Source organism: Strix uralensis, chromosome 5 (assembly GCF_047716275.1).
Source record: "Strix uralensis isolate ZFMK-TIS-50842 chromosome 5, bStrUra1, whole genome shotgun sequence".
NCBI classification, from domain to species: Eukaryota; Metazoa; Chordata; class Aves; order Strigiformes; family Strigidae; genus Strix; species Strix uralensis.
In genome coordinates, this window is record NC_133976.1 from 80,315,007 (window position 1) to 80,333,452 (window position 18,446).

General features: G+C 40.5%; 1 protein-coding gene across 8 annotated transcripts; it reads left to right on the plus strand.

The window, feature by feature from the left end:
* The first annotated feature begins 1,697 nt into the window (after positions 1-1,697).
* Positions 1,698-18,308, plus strand: TCP11L2 (t-complex 11 like 2). Of its 8 annotated transcripts, none has more exons than XM_074871910.1 (11): positions 1,713-1,808; positions 4,583-4,712; positions 6,697-6,866; positions 8,135-8,270; positions 9,230-9,350; positions 10,080-10,300; positions 11,239-11,375; positions 12,409-12,596; positions 13,921-14,102; positions 14,849-15,021; positions 15,611-18,308. In XM_074871910.1, exons 3-11 carry the CDS (start codon positions 6,731-6,733, stop codon positions 15,847-15,849), a joined length of 1,533 nt encoding a protein of 510 aa, XP_074728011.1. In that variant the 5' UTR covers positions 1,713-1,808; positions 4,583-4,712; positions 6,697-6,730; the 3' UTR covers positions 15,850-18,308. The 8 variants fall into 8 exon arrangements, with proteins under 8 accessions (XP_074728013.1, XP_074728011.1, XP_074728014.1 ...); XM_074871913.1 differs by having other exon boundaries at positions 1,776-1,915; positions 8,138-8,270; XM_074871909.1 differs by having other exon boundaries at positions 1,777-1,915.
* The last annotated feature ends 138 nt before the right edge of the window (positions 18,309-18,446 follow it).

The window sequence follows — 18,446 nt, forward strand, 5'->3', positions numbered from 1 at the left end:
TATAAATAGAAGCTAGTTTACTTGGTGAGGCTGGGGCATCCCTTTCCCTCCCTGCAGAAGCTAGGCCACTGAGCACCACAGGTTCCTGCAATGGCCAGTCCACACAGCACACAAAATGGACCCTGAGTCATTGGCCCTAATGTTTGCTGCAAGTATTCTTTGTGCAGTTTTAGATGATATAGCTCGTTGATTAATAAAAGGTGTCAGCAGCCATCACAGCAAAGACTGGAACTCAGGTTTCCCCCATCTTTCAGATGGCATTTAAGCCAAAATGGATGTAAAAAATAATAATAATAATGTCCTTGGAAGTGAAAACAGACCTGTACAAGACAGTCCATTTGTACGCCATCACAGTCAGTCTTCTCCAAAGCTCTTCTGAGCTGTTCTCAGATTGTCGTTGCCATGTGACATGCACAAACTGGGGCAAAGTAGCGCAAACACAGTTATTTAAAACATCGTCTCCTTTATGGAAGCTGTCGGATTAGGCTGTTGGATTTAATCCCATTTAATGTCTCTAAAGGCCGGGCTCAGAGCAGCAGGGCTGACAGGTGCTCTGTATCGCTGGGAGCAAGCGCTCCCGCTTGAGCAGGGCACTTGGCACTTGCATAGCCAAACCCTTCCCAGCTTTGAGCCCTTGCTTTTATAGCAGAGGCTCTATTAATAGGACCTACAGTGGGCTTTGGTCCATGCGAATACAGCATCTAACCCGTATAGTTCATCATGCATGCTAAAGGTGATGTAATTACCTGCATGAAAGGGAGCTTTGTGTCTTCGTGATGACCAGGGCTTGATTTAGTTAGCTCCTGCCTCAGAGATGACTGCCAGTGTTTTGCCCTCTGTGTGTCCGGGTAGGTGAAGCAATGGTGGCACGTAACTCCTGGGGCAGGAAGAGATGATGACCCTGACAGGTACTGGCTGACCCAGTGGGTGCGTGAAGCTGCCAGGTGGATGAGGTCAATAAGCAAAGCATTTATAATAATAGTGCTGGATGGCTTCATGCTGCGTTCCTCAGTGGGCGCTCAGCAGGCCTCCTGACACCACAGCCATGAGCATGGCTGGTGACTAAACTCGGCACAGTCCTGAGTGGCTCCCCTGAGGCTGAGATGGGGGGTGGCAGTGGGGGGGCAAGATGGCGGGAGGGGGGTGGAGGGGGCGCCTCACCGCGCCGTCGATAGACAAGGAAACCAGGGCAGGAAGGCTCGTGGGGTTATATTTAAAGCTTCCTCGGCACCGAAGTGAACAGAGAGACGGACAAACACGCCCTGAAGCGCTGCCACTTCCCCTGACGGGAACGGGCGCTTTGCCCACTCCCTGCCCCGCCGGCCTCTGCGGGGCCGGCCTGTCCCCCCTAGTCCCCGAGGCGGCCGCGGGGCGGGGCTAACGCGGAGACCCCGCCCCGCGCCGGGGAAGGGGCGGGGCCAGTCCAGATCGACGCGGCTCTTCCGTAAACACCACCCAGCCCTTCCCCCCGCCTCCCCCCCCCGGGCAGGGCCCATTCAGTGCGGGGGAGTTCGCGGGACCGGCTTCCCTTGTCACGCCACGTTTTTCCCCGCTTAATGCTCGGCCCCGGGCAGGATGAGGAGACACGGGCTATTTCTGCGGGGATAGGCGCAGGCTGACCCACGTCCCTCGGGCTGACTCGCCGCTGGGAGGCAGGAAACGGTTACACGCCTCCCCCCCCATCACCGGCAGAGATGGACACGCCCAAGGAAGACACTAATAGTCCTGGCTGGGTGTATAAACCCGGGGGGGCTCTTTAAAGCCCCGCTGAGCCGCGCAGGAGGGCGAGTGGCCGCCGCCGGGCCGCGGTGAGTGACTGGGGTGAGCGGGGGCCGAGCTGCACTGTCCGACGGCGGTCCCGTGCGGGGCGGCACACGCCTGGGTGTCCGGGCACGTCCACGCGATGAGCTGCGGGGTGAGTCCGGGTCAGGGCTGGCCCGGGGGCTGCCGCCCTCCCGGGGGGGTTACGGGCTGGCGCTCTGCTCCGCCGCCGCCGCGGTGGGGCTCCCGCTGCAGTCGGTGGGTTTCGCAGCCCTTGCTCCGGGGCGGTAGCTCACCCCTTGCCCCGTGTCTCCTGAGCTGTCTCCGTCCTTCAGTGTCCGCTGTCCACCGGGACGATCCGGCCCGACGGGCGCAGCCGCGGGGGTTCCCCCCGCCCTTCACCCCTGCAGCCCCGCTCCAGCAGCGCAGAGCAAGGACACCCCGGCCCCCCCCCCACCGCGGGGCATGCGGGGCCGGGACGCTTGGAGGCGGGCAGCCGGGCTCGACCTCCCTGGGCTGGCAGAGAGAGGGTTCCCCCTTCCCTTCTCCTCCTCCCTTCCACCCCCCGGGCCTGTCCTTGGAAACGCTGTTTGTTTTGGTCGGCGAGTGCCAAACTCCTGCCTCTGGTAACTGTTAAAAACATGGGGCCAGGGGAGGAGACAGACAGCGAAACAGATGGAGGAAGAGGAGGAGCCGGCGCCGCCGCTCCCCCCGCGCCCCGCTGAGGGGAGGGGGCGGGAAGGGTGTCCTCGGCCTCCCCTCGGGGGGTTGCGGGCCCTCGTCACGGCCCGGGGGGGTGGGAGCGCGTTGCCTAAATGTGAGGGCAGCTCCCATGGCTGTCCCGCGCACAGATCTTGGGGGGCACGTACTCATCTTGATCTTCGATTATTTTTAAGCCTTCATCAAGAGAAGCCTGGGTATAAAGGGAAGAGCTGTGGAACTAGAAAGCAAAAGGAGCGAAATGTGGGCTATAAGCTGTCAAAAATGAGGCATGAGGAAATTCTGTAATTCTTAACAAAGGCTCTTTTCTGCTCCTGTGCCGTGAGTGTTGGCAAAGGTGGAGCCAGTGAAAGGGAAACTCGAGCCCAAATGAGATTCAGTCGGTGCCAGCTTGAAGATAGTAAGGATGTAAGCCCAGTAGAATAAACAAAGTTAAGACACAGTGGTAAAACTGGACAGAGCACTTAAAAAGTTTGTGTGGATGGAGGGACTTATTTGAACAAAGCAGGGCTGTGGAAAAACTTTTCTTGAAGATGGTATCTTGAAGAAAAAAAATACCTTCCATACTGTCTTTTTTTTCCCAGGTGCTTCATAAAATAACTTCTAAAGGAAACCTTCAGAAATAAAAAGCATGTTTGTGCTCTCTAAAACTAATCTGATCTTGCAATCTGGATCAGTTCTGAGTGATCGGGTCTGGTTATGAGGTGACTATAAGAGCAAGATGTCTTTAGGCATCTACAGTGTTCATTGTATTCATTGCATCTTTACTAAAAAGAATAATCCAAAACTGTCTAAATAGCAGCAGGGACCATGACAATTCAGTTCTTCCTTGTTAAATTAACTGGAATCTTGGGTTTTGTACATTGAGAAGATATTTTTAGCTTGGTCTCCCATTTAGAGTTCATCCTTTAAAAAACGCGAAATAAAGCAAACAGTGTAATGAAGCCCACTGTGAAGGTATCCAACCTAGTATAAAAGTAAACATCAGTTGTTCTTAAGGAGTAAAGCAGGTTGTAACCAAGGCTGACCCTTTAATAGAATAGGTAGAATATTAACTTGTGTGTTAAAACAATAGCCTAATATGTAATGCCTAATGAACAACTCACAAAAAAAAAAAAAAAAAGATGGTGTTGTCTATTCAAGATGGTGAATTACAAAGAGATCTTGGAAGGCTGAAGGGCTTTCTGAAGTCTTTTTATTTGGGAATTATATTAATCTAAACTTAAAATTACATGTGAACTTGGCCCTTAATAATTTATGGGAAGCTCTATGCTGTCTACAAAAGCATAAGGAAAAGCAGCTCTTCCAGCGTATACTATAAAGAAAGGACTAAGTAACTCAGTTGTTTATTTTTGTGACTAATTAGAAATGCCTTTTTTGGTTTGTACTGCTGTTTGATATGCTCAATGAATGTACTTTTTCCTAAGCTTTTTAGCTGTTGGGCAACATATTTAAAAACTGTAGATGGCATATCCAAATTCTGCTTGTGTATTAATGTGTTTACTTTGATGTGCTTGCTGCCTTGTTTATCTTTTAAACTTAGAATTTAGTAGTAATGTTCTGAATCTGCAGAATACACCCATTCTTCCTTACCAGTCCATTTGAGGCATCCTACTAGGAAATATATTTACTGTGGCAAAGATTTCAGTGTTTTTTCAATGTGTCATCTCCTGTTGCATTGTTGAAACTTACTTAAATTAAGCCTTCTGAAGCTGTCTACTGACAGCTGTGTGTGCATGTATTGTAGGAACAGGTATGGTCTTGGTACATCAAAATATGTCATAGGCCTCCTTAAAATGCACAAAAGATCCTTTGCTGGGACTAGTATGTAAAGACTTAATGCATATAGAATTTTAATTTCTACCTTAACGATTTGGTGGTCTTGGGAATCAAGATTGGGGTAGAAAATGGCAATGCTGACTTTCCTCTATGGCTGGTTTAATACTTTTGTCAGGAGCACCTTGTGAATTTGAATATTTTAATATTTATTACAATTATCATAATGACAGTTCAGAGGAAGTTCTTGAAATGATATGTAAATTGTGTGAGACTTTGGGGGTTTTTAATGGTCATTTAACCATTCCATGTTCTTAACACCTAGACTGAAGCACTAGACACATCTTGAAGTACTCATACTAAGCAAGTGATTTACAAGACCTTTTGGGCCAGTACACTCTAACAACATTAATCAGTTCTTTCGATGGACCACGTGCAACATTAACCTTTTGGAGGTTAGTTATTTATATATAAAGGGGTTTTATACATGATTAAAGCCTGGAAATACAGTGTTCTGATGCTGATCCAGAAACAATAGCGGGAGAGTAATAGTTTTGCAGGCTCTGTAGGGTTACTGTATTTAAGTGAGTGGTTCCACAATAAGAACCTGGAGTGCATTCTATAGGTAGGTTACTCATCACAACTAATTTATAGTCAGTGAGATCTTTGAGATCTGTAACACAGATCTTAATCGAATAAATGGTTTTAGTCTCTCGTGTAACATTAACTAGTGACTCGTTTCTCATTGTAACTTAAATACAACTTTTGAGTCAAAAATATCTCAGCCTTTTGGTTTTCTAGGTTCTCTTGCAAGTCTCAGTCTTGCTTGGTCAATACTATTTTAAATATCTGCTTGTTTTCAGTTGCTTGTTAGAAATTATAAAATTGCTGTTCTAATAAAAGAGTCATGATGTTAATGATCACCACTAATACTGTAAGTCTTGAACCAATGACCTCTATATCCTGATCAAAATTCTCCCTTACTGGCTTTTCCAGTAAGGTAATCAACTGTCTGCTGTGTTCTTGCTGACGTGATTAATTCTTTTAATAAAAAACAGCATAAAACATTACATAAATAAGACACTCCAATGTACCTCTTTCCTCTTGGGAGAGGAGGAAGAGTAAACATACACTTAAAAAATGTTAATCACTTCAATTAACAGGGGAGTACTCATCAGTGTAATACCTCATCAAGTTATAAAGGCCTATTCAGGATGAGCTGGTACCCAAAAATTCAAATGCTCTAAGCTGTAACTATGTGCCAGCATGAAGAAATCTTCATTCCTGCTCCCTTTTGTCTATCTCTTGATCCCACAATACGTTGATTCACATGAGTACATACAAAGATCATCCTTTTCCTGCCAAAAGTGGCTTTTTTTCCAAGTTCAGCAGTTGCAAAGTGCTTGCCTGCTGAAGCTGTTGCAGTTTAATCATTAATGAAGTTGTGTCACTTAAATTTGCTGAGAGAAAGCATCGTTGGCTAGGTCTCTTCATAAAGTCTGCTACAGAATGCTTCATGGCTGTAAGCAAAGATGGACAGCTACTTTTGGTATCTGGGCCAAATTCCTTTGGTAGTAATTATGGCTGACTGCCGGTTTCTCATTTTTAATATGATTATGAACATACTTTTCACTTCCTGTCGTACAACTATTAATCATCTCTATCGCACTATGCAGCTGTCCAAATTCTCTGCAGTTGCAGATTATCTGCCTGGGAGGCAGTTTCTTGATGTAGGCAGAAGCACTATGAAGCATGACACTTCTCAGTGTTATTTGTCATGTACGCTGAATGTAATGTTAGAAGCTCAGAGTTACTGTTTGATTTAAAACAGAAAATCCATCTACCCTCCCTTCTTGGAGGAGTACTTTTTGGGTCTGTGCCATTGTTGATCTGATCCTGAGCAAAGACCCACCTAAAGCAGCAGGCCAGACTTTCAGCTACACCCTGTCAGAAATGTAGTATTCAGAATTATTTGCCTATTCTCCTCCAGCAACTTCGTTGTTTGCTTCAGAGTTGTTACACTCAGTGCAGTCGTTATGTGGAAGGAAGCTAATTGCTAAACATGGCTTGTTGGTGAAGTCAGGTGGGGGATGGTAACATCATGAGATGACTTTATGGATGTTGAGAACTTTCAAAATTCTGACAACAAGCAACTTCAGGGGTTACTGTAGGTAGTCTTATATTTTAAATACAACTGATTTACAGACTGTCTCTAACATAACCATTAAGGTATGAAACAGCAGAAGGCACCAAATTTTCTTGCAGAACAGGTGTAGTTGTTGATAACTATGATTCTGCATGTCAAGCCAGATCCCTTCTATAACACCTTTTAAGAATGGCAGCTACTTGTTCTTCATTCACAATATAATGATCAGTATCCGATTTTTGAGAAACAAACAAAAAATGTTGGTTTTATGGGAAGTGTATTTGTCTTTCTAGGTCTTGTTTACTGTAGCAGCTAGAGTGAATCAGAATGCCTCTCAATGATGACCAGAACAGTGATTCAGATTCTTCACGCCTCTCTGAAAGCACAGCTTCTTCTAGCGACTCTGAATATTCAAGACAAAGCTTTAACAGTGATTCTTCAAGCAAACCCAGTTCCCCAGCGTGTAAGCCTATTTTAGCCTTGCCTGCATTGTTCATAGGCAGATAAGGCTAACTTATCTCGTTTCTCTTTGCTGTCATGGGTAGAACCTGGGATTCTGAATCTGTTTAAGAGTATTGAGAGAAAGGCATGGCTTTTTCTCTGCTATGAAGCAGCGCATCTCCTTGTGTGGAACACCACCAGCAGCTGTATCCGTGGGGGTCTCCCTGTGCACTCCTTCCCTTCAGAAAGTGTAAGAAAAGTGTGCCACCATGGACATCCTAATCTCGTGCTAATTTTGATGTTGGTAGCAGTCTCCCACTCAACCAGATACGGCTTTGTGCAAGGGGTGGGTTTCTTCTGTTTGCTCCATACACTTAAATCTGTAACTTAACAGATTTATAATATTACATTGAGTTAACATGAAATGAATCTCAATTTTTTTCTCTCATAATTATTAGGATCAAACAGAAAACACCCGTTTGCACAAGTAAGGTATTTTGAGTAATGATAAATAAAGCCTTAGTCAAGATGTCCTTCATGTTCGTGTCTGTAAGCATTCTCAGACCCTGCATACTTTTTAGCATCTATAAGTGAAGTCTTACATTAAAACAAGCTTGTTAGTGGAACTGCAATTGGCAGCTGGCTCTTTATCTTTCTTTATTACCAGTCTTAAAAGGCTTAATCCCAAATACTAAACTAAATGACAGAATTTGGGGATCTAGAAACTTTGGGAATTTACTCTTGCTTTCCAATGTAGAGTTTCTGTTATGTTGTTAATACTTACTTGTAAAAAGGGACTGTAACTTACATCCCATAGCTGATGCATCATAAGTGGGGGGGTTCCCAAGTCAGTAACTTACAGAACCTTCTCTGCAGGCAATAAAACCACAATATAACCATTATATGCTCAGAATTGTAAGGACCATCTGGTATCTGTTGTTGCCCATGCTTTTGGTCTGGTGGATTTTACAGAACAGTCGACAGGAAATCTGTGGAATGCAAGATCCTGTTTTAAAGGAAAAAAGATACCTTAGTTAAGATGCAGAAATATGAAATTGCTCTTCAAAATGTTATGAGGCTTGTGTGGTATTACCCCCACACACACCCCTGATAAGATGGGAGTTTCCTGAGTTAGTGTTTTAAAATGATATAAAGACTTGGTAATCCTAGGTTGTTTCTTCTAGAGTACTGGAGTCCAATTAGCAAGCAGTAAAATTTCTGAACTTTAATATTTTCAGTTGCACTTATCAACTATGGATATTTGTCTTGAATTGATCTTGTTTCTTCCAGCAGCAAGCCCTCCCAAGATTATTACATTTGATGAACTGATGGCAGCTGCGAGAAATTTGTCAGACTTGACTCTAGCTCATGAAATTGCTGTAAATGCAAATTTTTGCATAAAACATGAAGACTTCCCACAGAACAGGTAAGAGCCTGAACTTTGCAAAAAGCAGCGCTGGAGTTGGGAAGAGAAATGAATGGAGCCGGAAATTTAAAAAACAAACAAACACAAAATCCCCAAACCAAAACATATTGGAAGGCCACTGATTTTTATCCTGCACCTCCAGGTGTCACTGTCAAAGCTATCTTGCTTGGAATAAGTGTTGCAGTCTAGCTGAGTTGATACACTGTCTTGGAGCATATTGCTCTGTCTTAAATGTATGTGGAAGATAAAAGGCTAATGCAGTATGAATGCCCATAGTGAAGATGAGTATCTGTCTGTTCTGTGCAGTTCCAAGCCCTGTGGAAAGATGAAATGGTGGCCTTCTATGCAGTTGTCTGTAGTAGCTCGTTGGTGCCATAGTGATCAGAAGATAGAGCTCATCATGAACATAGCTCTATTACTAGCTCCAGAAGAGATGCAAAAATATCTGGAGATCCAGAGGAAGTGAGAAATAACTTCCCTAATGTAGGTAGCTACAGTGTTCTTGCTTACGGACATGTCTAACTTAAAAATGACCCTGGGTTTTACTTTGAGAAAACTTACCTAAAAAACAAACAGTTTTTTAATTGCACAAGTCCTTTAACTGCTAATTGGTTATATGGCAGAGAATATTTTTTGAGAAAGCTTAGCACATAACATACCAGGTTAGGACAATGATTACAAAATTTGATAAGGAAAAAGGAAATGTAGTATCTCTTTACCTACTTCTGAATTGCTAGCACCACTTTATAAAATACAGGTGTTTTAGGAAAGACTTGTCAGTCTAGACCACGCTTTGGAAGCTGATAATCCACAGCCCAAGAAAGATACAGTTGCTGGGCACAATAGGTGGTGAAGTGGTGTGTGTTTCCCAACAAGTGATTAGGCTAATCTAAAACACTTTTACCAAGGGTGAAAGCTAGTTGGGAGTCTTTTCTGTATCTAATTGACTTATTCCACAGCTTTGCAGGCACAGTGAAACGAATTGTACACAAGGCATTTTGGGATCATTTGGAATCGGAACTGAATGAAGATCCTCCAGAATATGAACATGCTATCAAGCTCTTTGAGGAAATTAAGGAGGTAACATTCCTCCCTATCCCAGTATTGTTTTGTCAACTTAGGTCTGAGAGTCTCTTACTTAACTGAAGGGTCTGCTAACTCAGCCAAGCCAACACCTTCAAGTTCTTTCTTTTAAGATGAAACCATAATTATTCAGAACCGGAAATAGGTGTCTATTTATAGTATATTTATACTAACCAAGGCTATGGCCACAACTGCCCAGTGCTATGTCCACTCAGCTTTCATTGCATGAGGGTTAGTTGCAAGTCAGCTCTTTCCTCAAAGCTTCACATCTCTACTAGCTTCTTTTCAGTGACATACTGTGAGCTTAGGGCATGAGCAGGAGTCTTAAACGTGACTGCACCTGCCCAAACAGACTTTATTTTTTAATGATCATTGCACAAGGGAGCATACAAATCTTCAATCCTGGCACAATACAAAGTCTTTCAAAATTTTAAGTAAGTAAATGTTTGTTTTATGGGGCAGCCTCACATTTCTGAAAGAGTCTCATTGTTGACATGCTTTCTGTTTCACTGGCTTTGAGCATTTCTGCAGAACTGTACTGTGATCCTTTTAACAGTCCTTTTTTCCTGCTACCTTAGATAATGTTCAGTCTTAATATGTCTGTCTTGTTATAGTCAGGTAGCTAAATACACTTGACATTAATATTAAAATCTTACTTCAGCGTATTTGATAAATGGTTTGGTTTTTATTGATAAGCTTTTTTTTTTCCTTCATCCCCTAATTTAGATTCTTCTTTCCTTCCTGACTCCTGGAGCAAACAGGATTCAAAATCAAATTTGTGAAGTTCTAGATACAGATCTTATAAGACAGCAGGCAGAACATAATGCTGTTGACATTCATGGGCTAGCTAACTATATCATCAACACTATGGGAAAGTTATGTGCTCCAATAAGAGACAACGATATAAAACAGTTAAAAGCAACTGACAATATCGTAGAATTACTGAGGTTGGTATTTGGATTTTTTTTTTTTAGAGGAAAAACCTCTTCTCTGGAAGAGTACTGGGCAGTGGAAGGAGGGGAGTAAGGTCTTAAAAAGAAGTCTTAAAATTGTGTCAATTTACATACACCTGTTCTCAAACTATAGGAAAACTTATTTTTGTATGGAAGCGTTAAAGGGGAGGAGCTGTGACACACTGACCAGAATATTATGTGTATCTTACTTTGTAATGAAATGGGTAGAATGCCTGCATCAAACACTACCAGCTCAGAATATCTAAGCCACTGAACAAGAAAAAAAGCACTCTTGCAAAAATCTGTGTTTTGGAGACTGCTTTTTCAGCCTTGTTCATTCTTACAAAATTTAAACATCGCATTTGTACTGTTTCTTCTTGAACTGTTTATTGCATGCTTCGTCTAGGAGACCAAACTTTGGATTTAAAATCTCTTCAGTAAAGCTCTGATTACTTAAACTTGAGTAAAACACTTGCATAAAAGGGCAGAAATCAGTTTATTGCTCCTTAGGTACGCTGAAATACTAAGAGTAAATGGTAGTTGTTGTTCTGTTGTTTTATTGAAACTTGGATCGTATACAGGGACCAAAGCAACTGGGTGAGAAGGTTTTTTCTTCTTTTGGTGCAATAGGAGTGACTAAAAAGTTAAAATGTGTTCATTTAGGCTAAAATGTACCAGTTGATAGAGTTCTTAAAAATCCTTCTCTTTCTGTTAGTGATGCTACATATTTGTCCTGTTCTTCGTAGCTTACACCAAGCTTTATACACCATACTCCTTCAAGTATCCTGGAAGATAGGTAGCATGTCTGTTACACTGAAATACCAATGAACTTCTCCCAGAACTGGAATTAAAGTGCTAACGTAGGTGTATCTCACATGTGCTGGTTAAAATCAGTAGACTATTGTAATTGTCAAATTTTAAACTCCTTTCAGACAAATATTCCGTGTTTTGGACCTGATGAAAGTGGATATGGCTAATTACACAATTCAAAATCTTAGGCCATACCTTCAGCGTAATTTGGTGGACTATGAAAGAACAAAATTCCAGGAAATTCTTGAAGAAACACCCAGTAGGTATCATGCTGTATTTAATTTAAATCTTTCTTTTAAAAAGCAGAGTATTTAAAGACATGTTATAAAATCTATCAGTTACAGTTAATTTGGAGGAAAACTTCAATTTCTTGTCTGGATCTAACTATTGCAAAAATTCTTTGACAAGCAAGCTACCAATGGGCAATTGCTTAACTTGCTATAAAGTATGTTTATCTGTAACCTGGGGTGCTTTTGGACAAATTTATATTTGATAAATTGTTTGGTATCTGAAAAACAAACAAGCAAACAAAGGCTCTTACTGTATGGAGGCAGGAGTCCTAAATACTGAAAGATGAGACTTTATTTTTTTTGTATGCAGCAAGTCTGTTGTTAGTCTGAAGCAAACATGTAAAGCCAGTTAGCGTGCCTGAAAGTTGGAAGGGAGAGGATCAATTTTCTAATAAACAAAAGGCAGGCTCTGAGGAAGACTTCTTAGGTAATGTAAAGTCAACTTGATCCACTATTACAGGTTTTGTGTAGTGTGGCTAAACAGTGTTCAGGAAAACGTATTTTCCAAGAAGAAGTAGTAAACTTACTAACATCTGGAGCATGGGCTTCTAAAATGGGAACTGTGAGCCACTGATACAGCCTGCAGTGTTTATATATGCAGAAAAAACTTTAAAACCATTTCATTTGCTGTTAATGTAGTTTATCTCTCTTCACCTCTACTCTCCACTCCTATGCCCCAACTATTAAGTGGCCTCCGTGAAAAAGGGGAAAAAATTCTTTGGGAACTTGGACTTCGAGGTGCTTTTTTACCCCAAAGTCTTGACTGAAGTCTAACAATCTGTTGTTGGGTTTGTACAAGATAGCTAGAATATTAAGGTGACCAACGGAAGATGATCAGTGGAAAAAAGTGAGAGAATTTAAGTGTGTGAAGATTCAGCTGTCCACTATGTTTGTTTAGTTTTCAGAACTGCAGTACTCTTGTTTATATGTACAACTCTTCCCCTCAAGGTATTGCTTCTTTTGAAAGCACACTGTAAATTTATGCTGTTTTGCAATGCTTAGGTGCCCTGGATCTCACAACGGAATGGATAAAGGAATCAATAGAAGATGAATTGTCATCTATTTCTGATGAATCTTCATCATCCTCTGGTGCTGATAGTAGCTCTAAACCAATTATTAGTCCTACACTGGTGCTAAACAATGGCTACTTGAAACTGTTACAGTGGGATTATTGCAAAACGATTCCAGAGGTAAGAAGTGTATTTCAGTGTCTTCAGATTTGTAGCTATATGAAAACATTGGTGTAGCTTAATAATCCTGCTTTTGATGACAATATGTGAAGTATTCTCTTGCACTTGTTAAATTTCTGAATAGTGAATTTGGAGGGTATATGCGTCTAGTTTCTGAAATAAGAGATGGGCAAGTTAACAACTAGAAAAGAACAAGGTGAAGGTTGTTTCCCATCTATCTAGTCATAGCTCACCAGCTCCACCCTAAGAGCAGTCTGGGCCATGGTCAAAAGCAGGGCAGAGTACTTGGCTCAATCTGTCTTTGAGAGAACTGACTATAGTATCCTATTTTTCTAACAGCAGCAGGAATTGGTGGGATCACTCTTGCTTTAAAACGGTAAAAACTTGAAGCTCTCTGAAGTAGATATTCACCCTTTCTCAGTGCATATTCTTCAGGAATCAGCGTTCATTTTTTTCCCTCCAGCTCCTGATTACTGACCTCTGCAACTTTCCATAAAGCCAACTTGAAATTGGTCATCAGTCAGGCCTAAAATCAGCATCTGCAGTGAGCACCTTAGCTATACTTAGGGTGGCCTGGCAGAGAATTTGCTAAATATATGGGGATGTATTGGTCAGTGGATGGAAGGGAAACCACCTCATTCTCACCTTCCTTTGAACAGTTCTGAACAAAAACTACACAGAGGTATCCTCTGGTGGACCTAGTTTGTCATACTATGAAATTACTATCCAGCAGTTGAATGTTAATGCCCCTGTGCTGCTTAGAGGAGGGATTTGGTTAGGATGAAGTCCAGCTACATCTTGCTGGGGGAATTACGTATATTCTTGGTGTGATCAACTGGCTTTTTGCCTATAGCAGGCCATGTATCGCTTGCAGAACCTGCTCTGGTGGTTGAACTGGTGCTTGTCATGCACAGTTGTTCATCACTGTCTGTCAGTTACAGATTATGGCATTTTTTGAAGGACAGCTGAATTCAGAAGACTATTCTGTCTGTAACCTTGATCACTACAATGTCCTCTGGATCCCCTGAGCATTCCACATCACAGGCTGAATTATTGGTTGCAGATTTCTGTCAGCAGTGATGAGGAATAAGATGCACTGTCCTCTGTGTTGAAGGCATTACCTTTCTTTCCCACCACAGGCTTCCTTCTGGTACTCGTACGTAATACCACTTTGTGCAATACATACTCAGGGTATTTCAGCTGCTGTATATTCTGACTTTGCATATTTGTGATTATTAATGCTTCATGACTACATCCTGTATCTGTCCTTTCCCTGCCTCTCTCCCTCCATATTCCTAAATTAGTATTACTGTTTCAATTTTAGACTCTAATAACAGATGAAGCTCGTCTTCAGGAGTTGAGAGAAAAGCTCAATCAGTTAAAAATCATAGCTTGTGTTTGTCTCATAACAAACAATATGGTGGGTGCAGCAATTGTAGATGTGCCTGATTTTGCTGACCAGCTGAAAAGGATCTCTGTTCCTCTTCTTGAAGGCATGAACAAGAAGTAAGTCCTTGTTTTTATCACTCTTCATATGTTGGGGGTTTTTTTTTAATAGGAAATACCAGGTGGATCTGAAAACCCTTGGAAACAATTCAAATGTCATGGCCAGTGCTTGTTAATAATAGATAACAATTTTTAATAATCTGTGTCTATATTCCTTTTACAATATAAGTCTACTGTATGTTAGGCACATGTTTTCAAAGTTATATTTTAGTGAAATCTTGATATTAGTCTGCAGAATTTGGAGCCTAATACTAAAGTTCATTAGTACGTTCGTAATACTAGAGAGATTGTGGCAATACACTCACTAAATTGTCTTGCCAGTTGCTTCAAACTTCTTGTAGGTAGTTTAAGCTATTAGCTTATTTCTGCTGCCACTTGCACTACAAGCAAGTCTGTGATCTGAAAGAGTGTCTTATAAAATAGTTTTCCACTTTGCTTTTTCTAATTAAATGCTATGCATGTGGCCCAGGAAAACACCTAAGCATAAGGGCAAAATGAACTGGTGTCACTGCTGCATACTTGACATGATTTTTCCGGTTTGAATCACAAATCCTTATTTTATCTACCACATGGACATTTGTCATGTATCTGTAGATGTACATAAATCTGCAAAAGATAACTCTTCTAAATGCTCTCATTGCAGAGAGCAGGTTGAAAATAGAAGGGAAAGGAAACAAGTGAGGTCACCTTACAACCTGTGCTACAGAAACTGCAAAAGTTAATGTTCTTCTGTTTCTTTCTTTCAGAACTTTTGATTTGAAAGAGGCTCTGAATGGTATTGGTGTCCAGATTTGCAGCAAAGTGAACAGGTCTCTAACTGAAAGAGGTCTTCCCACTCTTACTGAAGAAATGCAGAATAATTTAATGGGTCAAATTGCTCATATTGTTGAGGAGAATAATCCTGTCAGTTCATTGATTGGTTAGTAAGATAACACATAATTGTCTTATTGTATGTGTCTGTATATAAACTTACTCCCAGCAAGCTTAATCAGCTAATTATTTTTTTAAAGCACTTTCTTACTGCAGTAAAATACTGCAGTATTATTACTAGGTCAACTTCAGAGTAAGGAAATGTTGTTTACTTATAGATGGTGTTCTTGGTATGCTGCAGAGCATGGTTAGTTGCAGCTAGAAATAATTATAAAAGTGTCTGTACAAAGGAGCCTAGTCATGCTAGTATTTTGAGAAGAATTTAGAAAAATGAGTGCTGTTCAGTCTCCCGTCCGGTTCTGGGTTTAAATCTAGTGCTTTTCCTTTGAGTCTGCTTCATATTAGGTAATGTAACTTGTTGCAGCAGGTTTATGCTGTGTCCACCTTGCAGGAGCCAGCTTTAAGAAGCTTTCAGTATTGTTTCCCGCTGCAGCACAGGCTGGGGAAAGAGTTGTTACCTACGTTGTTGGTTGGGGTGGGTTTTTTTTACTGTTCCGATGTGCAGGGTGCTTAGAAAGTGAATATGGCTTCATCTTGAGTTTACACTTGTTCTGAGCACACTTTATATTCCGTTTCAGACAAACGAATCCAGTTCTTCATGAGAAGCTTGCTTGCTCTTCCGAGTTTTCAGAAGTGTATGCCTACTATACCAGGAGGCCTTTCGGTGATTCAGATGGAGATGGAGCTGATTGGATCTCAGTATGCGAGCATTGTAAACTTTAATAAACAAGTGTATGGACCATTCTATGCAAACATACTCAGAAAACTACTTTTTCCTGAGGCACCAATGGGGAAAGCAGAAACACCTACCAATTAAAAACTATGACCTATTTCTCTCCCTCTTTTTTTACCCTCCAAGACAGTGATTTGACTTTCTCACTAAGAACAGTCCACTCCAGTGACTATTAATGAGTGAGAGCTTATAAAATTTATGCAGATAGTTTCTGAAATTCACTGGAAATAAATTAATTTCAAGGACATGCATTTTAATAGACTAAATTTGTTTAATGCATTGTGTCACTTGTAATAACCAATGAATTATTAGTTTTCAAGGCAAGCATTTATTTGCAGTGGGAAAGCTGGCAAAGTACTTACTGTCTTGCCATCATTAAAACATAATGTTATTTTTCAACTTAAATATATTTACATACAGCAATGCAATTATGAAATGACGTAACAATTGTAGATAAAATGTACTATGCTTACATAGTATTTTTGTAGAGCAACATCTAATAAAACACGTTTCTGAAAAGACTTTTGAAGCAAAAAAGTATAGCATAACTGCTTTTGTAACCAAAACCAGGTTCATCCTAGGCCAAGTTCTGGTACTCCCGCAATTACTTGAACCAGAACTTTGCTTGTTACATTAAGGAATTGCCAGTATTATATACTGTTTAGAGTATAGCAGTTAACAGAAGAAACATTCACCACTTAAAAGTAGGAATCATTCAGAAATTCTCAGCTATAATTGAGATTAATGGTAACCACCTAAGAAACATGATGTTGGTGGGGGGTGGACTAAATGTCTGTATATAATGTTTATAAGCATTTTGTTTATCCAGTGGAGGTCATACAGATCTTAAATCTAATCTCCAATATGTGTATGTACTGATCTTTGATCTTAATGGGTATTAAGTATTTTTGTTAGGTCTTTCTGACCTTTATTCCCAAAAGCACTTCACCTTACAGAGTACCACAGAGCAACTTCTCCTTTTATATGTTGTTGGATGAGGGCATAAGCTTTTCAAAATGTTCTTGGTTGTGAAAGCAAGAACTCAAATGATTAGTCATTCTTTAAAATGTGATTAGATTCACTTTCACTGAGTCTGTGAGAAATACTGCGGTTTCCTTCCAATTCCTTTAGAATAGGCCCCAATACTTAGTCCCATTTAAGGCATCAGGAGTCTTGCATACAGAATATGTATAGGCTTGAAACTGAGAAATATGGAAGTAAACTTCTGTAAGTTTACACAGGCTTTATTTTGCATATTTCAGATTACTGGGAATAGATACTGCTGGAATACATATTATTGACATGTTCTTGTCTATGAAATTGAATCGTAATTTACTTGAAGATGATCTTTTAATATATTACCATATAATAGTCTTTTTAAAATGTCATATATATATAAAAAAACCTCCATGTGGTACAAGTTACATAGCTTGTTTTTAATATTTTATACTACAATCTATTTTTTATGAAGAGACAAAAAATTGCCCATAAAAGCTTAATGTGTCACACAAATTGTGTATGTACATTACTATGTCTATCATAGAGGTCTAAACAACGGGGCATTATTAGCACTGTGGTTTTGTAGTCCATTTTTACAGAATTGTGTACTCTTTTAGTAAGGGAAATGACTTCTAGTCAGTTGTTCCTCAGTGTCCAAGGACTTTGGTTACATGTACATGGTAAGAAACTTTTTTCAACATGCCTTTCTAGAAAAGAAATCTCTCTAGTGCACTTCTGCTCTATCCCTTGTAAAAACATTGCACAAAATAGATGAATACATATTTTAAAAGGAGGTGTTCCCTGAAGCCTGAAAAACCTAAGAGAAAGGAACTCTTAGAATACAGGAATTGTGCCACTAGGTAAAGCAGGCTTGCTCAGATGAATATGAAATTTTGCTATGCAACTCAAAAATCATGGAGAAGAATGCATTTCAAAAGCAATTACAGGAAATTAAATCTTAGTGATTTGCTACATCTTTAGAAATACCTAAACTTAGGAGCTTCAGCTAAAAGAGGATTTTATGAACATTTGAAACATGATTTTGAACCTTTTATCATAATACTTTATATGCATTCTATTGTAAAAATAAATATGAAACTATAGATCTTTAATGTACTGGGGAAACTATCATGCTAGTTTTTACCAGTAATTACTCAAAAAATGTGGATTCCTTGGGGGTTTTTTGTGATTAAGGTGACTTGCAAAGGGCATTTTATAGCATGGCCTATGTTCCAAGTGATTGTCTAATGTATCTTAATTTTTATTTAATGTTTCAAACATGGACATTGCATCTGTTTAATGTCATGTGTTGCATGCTGTTTACGCTACTGTGGCTGAAAAGCACTTGCCTCTACTCTGAAGTTGTCCTTGTGAAACAAGATGCCATTCTGTAGCAGCTTTCTTTGTTGAAATACAAATATTTGAGGCTTTGTAAGAATTAAATTTTGTTTGTGATACCGCTGGTGGTGAAAAGTCATTTATGCAAACTTTCTTAAATGTAATGGATTGTTAAATGCTAAAGATAAATGACTGCACTAATAATATGTTCTGACTCTTCTTTTTCTGTAATTTCTCAGTTGCAGCTAGAGTGTAGAGTACTGACTTTAATCCAGCTGCACAAATAACATTCACAACAGTCACTTGCTTAAACCTGACTCCTTGGAAGAAGGTTGTATTGGGTT